Here is a 10,603-nt window from a genome sequence, read left to right as displayed (position 1 = left end):
AGGGGCGTGGGGGTAAAAAAATAAATATTAAAATTAGAAATATTTTTTAAAAACAATTTTTAATATTTTTTTGGGTGGATGGTCGTGGTGGTAGGGGGCTGGAGGTAGGGATGAAGGTGAGGTAAAGAAATTGAAGTCAAAATATTTTTAAAAAAACAAGCTTTAAATTTATGATTTTTTATGGGGGTGGTTGGGGGGCTGATTTGAGGGTAGAGACAAAATAAAATGATTTTTTCAACAAAAAAAAATTGTAATTTGAAGTTGGAAGAGAATTTTGGAAAATGTTTTTCTTAAATTTGAGGAAAATGAATTGATTTGAAAAACATTTTTCAAAACATTTAACCCAATCAAAATTAAAAAATTAAAAAATATTTTCTTTCGTACCAAACACACCCTAAATAGAAAAGTTTCTACGGTAAAATGTGTAGTTTGTATATCCAAAAAGTCCAATGGTTAATCTTGTGGTGTCGCTTTCGATTGTACGGTGAAAATAGTAGTCAACTCCTCGGTGGCGATGCAGCTCAACCCGGCGGGTCGTTTAACCAAAATAGGAAACCGGCGCTTTGGACAATATTACAATCTTTCTTCTAAATCCGGTTTCCGGTTCTCCTCTTCCAAAACAGTGATCTCTCCAAAATTTCCGCTGTTAATTTGTAACCGTCTAGAGAAAATTGGCAGTATCAATCTTCGGGTTTATGCCGAGACATTAAAACCCGTGTTCCTCTCGTTTTTGTCCAAAACTCAACAGTTTTTTGAGCGATCCACTGTTCGTGTAATAGAAAGGGAGAAAATGGAGGTCAATGGTTGTTTCAAGCGTAATCTTCTTCTGATGCTTACTGTATTTGGAGTAATGGCGATAGTGATAGGTCCAACTGAAGCCCTAGCTTCTAGTTCTCCTTCTGCTTTTGTCCAAAATGTCATCTACTCTAACAAGATCGCCATCTTTTCCAAATCCTATTGTCCGTAAGTATCTCTGTATGATCAAAACTAAGGATTGATTAGAAAATTGTGAACTTTCGCAGCATATTGCAAAGCTTGCTGAGGAAAGAGTTCATCTTTTCTTTGCTTTCTAGGGTTTCTGTTCTGCTTTGCTTGTTAACTGTACTGATTTTCTCTCTGCCGCGTTTTATCTTCTTTCATGTTAATTTTAGAAATATCACTAAGAGTTTTAGGGGTTAGTTTCTCTATTTCCAGCCTAATTTACTACATTTAGACTTTGGCCAATTTAGTCATTTACATGGGATCAGCTCATTGTAAGTTGTTAGTTATTTACAGGAGATTAGATGATTTTAATGAAACTTTTATGAGGATTGAAGGTTTAAACCCCTTGGTTGCATTTGAATTCACCGTGGCTTGCTTTCTACTTGAGGGTGACTGATAACATTGGTTTCATCTTGGTTCCAAGTAGGAGATATTATGTATGTTTCTATTTGTTGCCTAAAGAGGATGACTGATAACATTGCTTTCTTTATTTTAATTGATCAATTCCATATCGTTTCCACTATAATTTGGTATCACATCAAGTGTTTGTAGCTGTAGACAAATCTTCTAGAGATCAAGTTCTTTTTATTCCTCTTCATTATCGAAATTTGAAAATAATTGATATGCATATATGAAGATCACACACCACAATTAGAAGTTTACATCATTTTCCATCTGCGTTAGATAATAGTTATGAGTCCAAAGGGTCTTAAAACCAGACCTTTCATTTTGGCAAAGGAGGAAGCTATTGAGAAACCAACCTATGTAATAGCTGAGCATTTAATTTCTTATGTTCTCTGTGCTGCTTGGAATAAACATTATGTAAGGCTAAGATATAATATATATATATATCCATGAATAAGATTTAAGATAATGGATTTGAGGCATCATAGAATGTGGCGGTGCTCTGTATCCCATCAGATTTTTATGCCATGCATCCTTTTATTTAATTCTCTGCCGGATCACACATTTATCTTGACCATAAAAAGAAAGAAGCACTCAAGGGTGTGGCTTAGTGGTCAATTAGGTGGATTGAGTACCATGAGGCCTCGTTCAATTCCTAGCAAAGAAAAACACTAGGTGATTTCTTCCCATCTGTTCTAGCCTTGGTGGACATAGTTACATGATACTTGTTGCTAGTGGTAGGTGGCAGCCTGGTAGGTATCCCATGGAATTAGTCGAGGTGGACACAAATTGGTTGCTACTTGTTGCTGGTGGGAGGTGGCAGCCTGGTTGGTATCCCATGGAATTAGTCTTGGTGCGCACAAGCTGGTTCGGACACCACAGTTATCAAAAAAAGAAGAAGAATCATAAAATACCTTGCATCTGAGAATCACAATAGCTTTAAGTGCACGTTATTGTTTTGAAGTTTGTTCCTTCTCATGCTATCATTTAAATTGTATTATCTTTCGACAATAGGTACTGCAAGCGTGCCAAAGGCATCTTTAATGAACTTCAAGAACAACCATTTGTGGTGGAGCTTGATCTTAGAGGTAATTTATTGTCTATACCCCCTCCCGTGATACCTGTAGAAAGAAATAAAAATAAAGTACAGTACTTGAAAACTATTCATGGAGGTACATACAATTTTCTTTGACTATTTCATTGCCTATCTGTGTTTCCTCCTCTTAAGAGCTATACTTAGTCTACATTGATTGTGACATCTAGTGATGGAAGTTTATGGAATTGTTTCAAACTAACGATATATCAGTTCAGATGATGGCGCTCGTATACAAGATGTCCTTCTAGATCTGGTGGGTCGCAGCACAGTCCCTCAAGTGTTTGTGAATGGGAAGCATATTGGTGGTTCAGATGGTAGGCTTTGCGATTTCAGTTGTCCGATTCCTGTTCTCTGAAATATTTATCAGCTTGTAACACTTGATTCTTCTTGTTTTAATTGTTTTCATCTGTGTGTTGGCTTCTTATTAGATCTCCGAAATGCTGTCGAGAGTGGGCGTTTGCAAAGTCTTCTTAAGAAAGAGTAAAGTTGTACTGAAAGTCAAGAGATTGAAGCATCTTTCCTGAAGTTCTGAAGCTGCAATGCGCTCATGGATAGCTTAGTTAAGTTTGGTAGGTCCAGGTGTAAGCTAAATATTTGTATGATGATATGCTGTTTGTTTATTTCTTATGCTGAAAATATGGTATTTGGACAAAAAACAAGGGATCTGAACTTAATTCCAGAGCTTATAACCTTCCCTTGCTATAACTTTCAGCGTGCAGTGCTAGTAGGTTGTTTACAAATGAACAAAGTAAAATGGAATGGGATAACACAGAAGCGTTGAACTAGAGAAATTGTTTAGTACACACTTTGCTCCTGTTTTAGTTATGTTCAAATTTCAAAATTTGGTATACAATTTTAAGTGCGCATCTAAATTCTAGAACCGGTGGATAGATCTTCTGAGCAAATGGCATGATGAAAAACTTGTGTAGATCCAAATTGTGTATAGAGAAATAAGAATGAAGAGATGCCATGAATGGCACATAAGGAGACCTGATAACTCAATCATTTAGCGAAATATCCAGTTGACCTAATCTGTTGCATTTGATTAATACCGTCATGTGCCATTTTTTCATGAGCTCTGCACTGATGCAGAACCATTCACATGTGAATAGAATGATTTGGAAAGGGTAGATGAAGTCTTAGGATCGACTGAAAGTGTCATGCCTAGTTAACTCAAATATGTCAGATTTATAATCTATCCTTATTAAAGAATTTTTTGTTCTGTCTTTTAATCTATCTTTGTCAAGTAGTTGTCTTGGACAAATATGAAGTTCGTGAGTCGAAAAATAAAAATACGAACAATCCGCGGAGAAAAAAGTAAAAATGGCAAAGAAGAGAGAGAAAAATGAAAGGGCTGGGGGACATGCTTGATGAAGAGACGGAGATAGTGAACTTCAGATCTCTGTCATTGTAATTGTGTAATTAATCAATAACAACAGCTACGGCATTTACCCCTGCAGCACTTTGCCTTCTTTATCTATCAAAAAATAAATAAATAAACTAGAAATGAAAAATAAATAACAAGAGCTACGACAACTGCTTCTTTGCCTGCTGGAAGCAGTACATGAAGACCTTTAGGCTACGAAGTAAGAATTGCTTGCTACAGATTTAGATGAGTTGAGTGTGTAGTCATGTAGGTGCAGCAGTAGCGTTTGGCCGCCAGAAAGTCTTCTGTGCACTTAGTATTCCAACTTGGTTCTGGGAGATGGTCTTCCGGATTTCCCAATGCAGAGACTTGAGTAAGTTTTCTACTTCCTTAGTTGTAGCAGAGTCATCGCGGACAATCAATTTACCTCCAGGTCTAACTATTCTGTCAACCTCTGCCATTACAGCAACAATTTTGCACCTACAAATGCCACATGAAAGTCATTAGTTAGTCCACTGACTACAATGGTTCTACTCCATAAGTAAACAAAACTACTGTAGTATTATATACCTCTTCTTCAACTGGGAGAAAAGATGATCAGCATGTAGAAGATCGTACGTCCTTGGGTATGTACTAAATGATTCACACCAATCATGATAAATCCCAAAAAGACCACGTTCATATATTATGGGAAGTGTATCTGGTGCATTGACATTCACCACATTCACAACCCACATTTTGAGATCTCTAAGTGCTGCAGCAAACCTGTTAATTAATAGGAGGAGCCTTTTGTTAGTATTCTTTTTTGGTGCATAAGCAAAGGTACAAGAGAGAAGTTAATCACCCTCCATATACTGCTCTCATGTCCATGGCATTTCTCACATTTGACCAGCTAATTCCTAGTCCTTTCATATACACCTTGCTTATCAAATGTTTCCAATGTTCTAAATCTGCTGCGAAGTCATCTGGTGCTGGTTTTCCATAAATTCCAACTTGTGATCGGTTTAGCCAGTATGGAGGTGTCTGCAGTCGCTCAGGCCACTCTACAGGCCACCGATATCCTCTTTCCGTTTCTTTACTTGGCACCCTATGCATACATGAATTGAAGGGGACATACCTGAAACACGTGTAATATTTCCGATCTCATTAAAAGTTGGTAAGTATTTCTAACAAATAAATATGTGGAAATTACAGTTATTCTTTGTAGATGTTGCAAATGGCATTGGCAGGCAGATTTCACTGAGTAAACAAAAAAATTGCCAGAGAACAATGAGCTTACCAGGCAGCATTGGGATCATCATCTTGTTTACACATTGGAGGTTTGTTTTGTTTTCTTTGTTCGTAGCATTCATTTGTGTCTGATTTGTGGTAGATGGCAACACCAGCAGAGTTTAGTTTATCCTTTTTTATAGCGATAAGCTCCCAGCACATGGCCACCGTCAAGCTAGACATTTCTGGTAATAGATAACCGAAGAAGGGGAAGGAAAAAAACCGGGTCAATTTTACTCTAATGGCATTAAAGGATAGAAACAAATGAGGCCTTACCCTTCCATATCTCAACATCTTCTTCCAGAGTTTGGTAGACGGGAGTTGCAGACCAGGCAAAGTAACCTCCGGGGCGAAGGACACGATTCAGTTCCAGGAGAAGAGCACCACCTTCATTGCAAATTTAAACTTTATTAAGGAATTCATATGCACAACTCAAAGGCAAAGTCAAAATGAGGACTTGAAAGTTTAAATAGTTCTAAAATATATTATTTCTAGGAAACACCTTCCTCATGCCAAGGGACTCTGCAGCGTGCACAATGCACAAGGTCAAAAACTCCACTTGGAAATGGCAATCTCTGAGTACCCATCACAGCAGATATTGCAGGTATTCCCCTTTCCAGTGCGAATTGAACTTGTGCCTCATGTTCATCTTTAGGTGCGAAAGACATTGCAAGAACATCTCTCTCGAAAAGATAACCACCAAAACTAGCGACTCCACAGCCAACATCTAATACTGTTCTAGTGCGCTTTCCCCATGCTATTTCTGGAACTGCCTACAACCAGTTGATTTACATAAATCAGCAGCAGCAATGAATAGTCTAATGTAGTATATAGTATAGTAATTAGTTCTAAAATGTTCTTGTATTTTTCGGGTTGATCATTCTATGATGTTGTTTTTGTAGTCGTTGGTGATGGATAACATACCTCTTGTACAAAATCCAGGTAATGCAATGCTCCATGGATAAACTGAGTACCTCCACCTGGGAAAGTAAGGAATTCACCAGAAACCTTAACCCAGTTTTGGTGCCCCTTCACCTCTGCTAACAATGTATGAGGCACATTATGGTACCATATCTGGATAAAAGCAGAAATTCTCATAAGATAAACATTCTCCCAATCCATATTAAGTACTAACAAAGTAGTTTAAGTAGACAACTACCTTATCTCTGCTTTTAGGCCACTCAATTGGTGTCTTGTATCCCTGAGGCAAGGGGACGAGACAGGTAGGAGGTTCCTGAGGACAATGTCTTTCACGATGTTCATAATGTTTTGTGGTTTTTAGCTTCTTTATTGCGTCTTCGTTGTCTAAACATGGTATGTAGTCTGCAAGGGCTTCCACCTTGCATAGCTGCCAATTCTGTTCCGGGATGCTGCTGTCTTGGTTATTTTTACCTACTGTTCGTCTTTCTTTCTGGTTCACTGACTGATCAGCTTGTGTCGACCAGGCCTTCTTTGATTCTTTAGATTCTTTTGGTACTATGATTTCGGTCTTGTGATTTTCATTCTTCAGAACAGGTACGTTATTAGTTAAGTTTACGGGAGCCTTGTGATCATTTTGAATCTTAACATCTTTTACTATAGGTGCTTCGTCATGTTTGATTTGATCTTTACTCGTTACACCTTCAGTATGTTCTTCTGATTGTTTCTGTTTCTGTTGCATTTGGTCATCCTCTTGTTGTTGATGTTGCTCAAGTCGTTTTTGTTGCTCGTGATCTGACAATATGTTCTTCGTGTTATCTGTTGCAACTCCATGGGCATCATTTCCTGAATCTAAAGAGACGTCCTCTTCAGCCTTTTCTTTTCCGGTTTTTGTCTTTCCTGTTCCTGCAGTTATTTGCTCAGCTTCTTGCTTGTGAGTGATGGAACTTTCTTCAGACGTTTGTGTCTCCAATTGTTTCTGCTTCTCTTGCTCGTCAACAGATTCGGTTCCATGCAATCCCTGAGCATTCTCTGCCACAACTGGATTCACATTTTTCTTCTCATCCTCTGGTTTTACATTTTCATTACTTTGCAATGATTGATCAACATTCACATTTAAAGCATCTCCTCCACCTCCAGAATCCTTCGTAATATCTGATGCGACATCTGTTTGTAGCTTGTCAATTTCGCTAGTATCCTGAGGCCGGTTAGTGTCACCAGTTTTAAGGGCATCATCAGGAAGGTCTCCTTGTGAGTCTTTGAAAACAGGAGTTGGTTTTACAGTGTTAGAAATGGTCTTGTGTGCATTCATAATTGTGGAAGTAAAAGAAGAAGTAGTAGAAGGGGTTGAATCGGTCGTGGACGTCCGAGTGGTGGATTTGGGAGGAACAACAGAGGTGGAGGTGAGAAGCCATACTCCCAACACACATAATGACACAAAGACTATAGTAGTAATAGTTGATGAATAGGAAGAAGAGGATGGTCTTCTGCCCAAACGAGCTCTTGTTGTTGGCATATTTTTGTTGATTTTTTCGTTTACATTCAATATTTATTTTTTTGTTTGTTACTTGAGCTACTTTTGGTTCTGCATTAGCCTTTATGTTGAAGTTGGTAAAAGAAATAAGTGGAAAAAAATGAGATGAGAGGATTCAGTTTGTTTTGTGGAGGGAGATGAAAGGTAAAAGAAAGAAAGAAATAGTCCAACCTGGTTTGTTATCAATGATCCAACAGAGTAGGAAAAGGAAACAACATGTTACACTCATTTAACTTTTTTTAACCAACATAATATAAATACTAAACAACTTAACAAATTTTTATAAATAATCAGAATAATTTTCTTTGGTGCTGGCAGCAGTCAAACAAAAATATTTTAGTTACTTTTTTAAAAATTTGTATTGATTTTATTAGGTTGTTTAATATATGAATTCCTCATTTAACTCCTTGAACGGGGTTTGGGGAATTTTTTTATTTGAAAAAGATAAATAAGGGGATATTTGAATTTGAGTTATACTTAGAATGACAAGTGAAACAATTGATGAGTTATAAATGGAAAATCTAGCATGGCCCAAGATTGCCGACCAAATAACTCAAAACAAGCCAATGGGGAATTTCACATATACATACATATATATGAAGTTATTTCGAAGTGGATTAACGTGGAAAAATTAAAATAGGATAGCGCATAAATCTTTTGGGTGATATATAAGAATGATCTCAGCTTCTTCAAAGTTTAATAAGTTTTGCCACATATTGTTCTTATTTGTTTTTTTGGGCAGTAATTTTGACTCGTAACCTTGAAAAATTTTCCCCTCAAGTAGGAGTCTCAAATTTAATACCACTCATTTTAAAGATTATTGAGTATAATTTTCTGAAAATTTGTACTGCTCGTTTAGCTTCATATGACGACACGAGAGGAAGCTTATTCGTTTAAAATGAAAAATAAAAAGAATTTTAAGTTTTATCAAACGAAAAAGTAGATAATTGTATAAACATTTTAAAAATTGTGTTTATATTCTTTCACTATCGGATGAGGTTGATAAAGAATAACACGCAATCTGCTCAGATTTAAGACGGAATAATTTATTATAGCTGGTTAAATTTCGCTGATATTGTAGAAATTTTCACTCTCTGTCTCTCCGTATCTATCATGACGGCAGTAACCTAAAAAATAAAGTAATACTAACATATCATAACCAGAGGCGTATCTAAGGGGGGTCACCGGGTTCACGTGAACCCATGGTCCCCTCCCGAGATCATATATAGTAGTGTTGTATTTTAGAAAAAATATTGAAATATAGATGTGTAAACCCACCCTTGAAGTATCACATAATGCGATTATGACTGGGTGCACCTCTCTTCGCGAGGTTAGAAATTTGAATTTTATATTTATCTTGTTTTAATTTTCTTTCTAAATGTTGAACCGATCAAATTTATATCATAGATCAACCTTTTTATAACAGTGCACCCATCATCTCAAAATCTTGGATACGCCTCTGATCATAACCGAATAAAATTATACTGATGATGTAAAAAAATATATTATTTACTCAATAGTACGTACAAGTTTAATTCAAGAAAAGAAAAACGTTATACCTTTGGCTAAAGGGAGTTGACCCTGGGACAATTATATTTTTCATAATTACGGTATGTGAAACAAAAAAGTATTAGATGATGAAAGAAAAAAGATGAGCTAATGAATTTGCCCTATGTTTTTGGTTATTGTGAAAGAGGGCCCTCTCTGTTATTAGGCCCAAAAATGGTAAGACAAAAGGATGTTATTGACTTGTTGTGATGGAAATGACTGGGCCAGATCCAACTCTTCCGCTCATCTGCTGGATCTTTCTGTGTCCTGCACTAAATCTTATAATAATTCAGAAATATTATCAAATTCTCAATTATCTACTGGTTTTAATGCTATTTTTTTTTACAGTAATTTAACATCTCATAATAAATAACACACACATAACTTGTCATTTGCATCAGGTTACTAGTTACTAATACTTTTATCAAAGATATTTACTTAAGTGACCTAATTATATAGTAAATAGCATCATCAGATCAGATGCATAAAACTTAAACTCAAAATTATTTACATAATAAGATTAATTAGGTAATTGCAAATGATTCTATTTAATAAGTATCAACGGTAATAATCTAGAATAAACTATAAGTAAAATATAAAAACTTTTTTTTTCTACCCCATTTAATCATGAGGATCAATAGTGTTTTCATTGACTACCGAATCCTTAATGGATGATAAAAAATGCTCAATCAATTACAATAATTGGTATTTATGTATTCCAGCGTCTGAAAGTCGTAAAAGAAGTTAGGCAGCCAAAGCCTCTTTAATTAAGTACTCCTCATGTAGGCTAGCTAGCTAGGTAAATGCTCGTGAAAAATATTCAAGTCTTCATTTGCCTGACTATTGAAACTTTGTACATACCCATATTTCACATCTGTCAATCCAATATGCATAAAGTTTTTTTAACATGCCATGTCCCAGCCAGCAACAGTTCAATGTGTCTAATCTGTAATTCTTGAAATATATTTTTGTCTCAATAAGTCTAATCTTCTGTACTTGTTTCAACATCAAACTAAGCAACACACAAAGAATCTCTACTCTGAAATTCATAACACACGTATGTACTTCCAATTATGTTTCATTTTTCTAAAAAAAATAAAAAATCCCTATTTCAATGTCAATTGAGAAGTAATGTCATAAAGAAAAAAAAAATGGACAAAAAAAAAGAGAAAGAGTGATCTTCGTTCTTTTTTAATGAATTGGTACTCTTCGTTGCCTAATTCTTTACGACTTTTTTATGCACTTAATTCAATCTTAGGGAGGAAGCTGGACTAACTTATATACTCGCTCCGCTTCAATTTATCTGATATTTTTTTACTTGATAAAGTAGTAAAATTTAATTTAAAAATAAAAGATTTTTGAAATTGCAGTAGTTTAAGTCTTTGAGACAATTCTTAGATATTTGTGTTATGAATTTTTTCATTATAGTTGAGGAACAAGCTATTTTTGGATTAGTATCACATGATTGTTATTCCGGTCACAATAA

The 10,603-nt window shown here is 35.8% G+C and overlaps 2 protein-coding genes across 2 annotated transcripts; one reads left to right on the top strand and one right to left on the bottom strand.

Moving 5' to 3' along the window:
* The first annotated feature begins 443 nt into the window (after positions 1-443).
* On the top strand, positions 444-3,176 carry LOC102600419 (glutaredoxin-C3-like). The gene is made up of 4 exons (XM_006340623.2): positions 444-963; positions 2,401-2,474; positions 2,698-2,796; positions 2,911-3,176. The coding sequence occupies exons 1-4, from the start codon at positions 515-517 to the stop codon at positions 2,964-2,966; spliced, it is 678 nt and encodes a 225-aa protein (XP_006340685.1). The 5' UTR covers positions 444-514; the 3' UTR covers positions 2,967-3,176.
* Positions 3,177-3,352: 176 nt separating this feature from the next.
* Positions 3,353-7,556, bottom strand: LOC102598007 (probable methyltransferase PMT27). The gene is made up of 8 exons (XM_006340874.2): positions 6,277-7,556; positions 6,042-6,191; positions 5,620-5,890; positions 5,394-5,504; positions 5,128-5,302; positions 4,693-4,965; positions 4,419-4,613; positions 3,353-4,328 (listed from the first exon to the last, which is right to left on the bottom strand). The coding sequence occupies exons 1-8, from the start codon at positions 7,549-7,551 to the stop codon at positions 4,112-4,114; spliced, it is 2,667 nt and encodes an 888-aa protein (XP_006340936.1). The 5' UTR covers positions 7,552-7,556; the 3' UTR covers positions 3,353-4,111.
* Between the last annotated feature and the right edge of the window lie 3,047 nt (positions 7,557-10,603).

This window comes from Solanum tuberosum, unplaced genomic scaffold (assembly GCF_000226075.1).
Source record: "Solanum tuberosum cultivar DM 1-3 516 R44 unplaced genomic scaffold, SolTub_3.0 scf00020, whole genome shotgun sequence".
Taxonomy (NCBI): Eukaryota; Viridiplantae; Streptophyta; class Magnoliopsida; order Solanales; family Solanaceae; genus Solanum; species Solanum tuberosum.
Note: the sequence above shows the minus strand (reverse complement) of the source record. Positions and strands in the feature narration are given on the sequence as shown.

Bases quoted from the DNA above. Each gene is read 5' to 3' on its own strand.
- LOC102600419 (XM_006340623.2), top strand. From the start codon at position 515: ATGCAGCTCAACCCGGCGGGTCGTTTAACCAAAATAGGAAACCGGCGC. The intron at 2,475-2,697 runs GTAATTTATTGT...ATATCAGTTCAG, and splicing joins GGTGGAGCTTGATCTTAGAG to ATGATGGCGCTCGTATACAA. The intron at 2,797-2,910 runs GTAGGCTTTGCG...GCTTCTTATTAG, and splicing joins GCATATTGGTGGTTCAGATG to ATCTCCGAAATGCTGTCGAG.
- LOC102598007 (XM_006340874.2), bottom strand. From the start codon at position 7,551: ATGCCAACAACAAGAGCTCGTTTGGGCAGAAGACCATCCTCTTCTTCC. The intron at 5,505-5,619 runs GTGTTTCCTAGA...TTTGCAATGAAG, and splicing joins AGTCCCTTGGCATGAGGAAG to GTGGTGCTCTTCTCCTGGAA. The intron at 5,303-5,393 runs GTAAGGCCTCAT...ATCTATTACCAG, and splicing joins AGATGTTGAGATATGGAAGG to AAATGTCTAGCTTGACGGTG.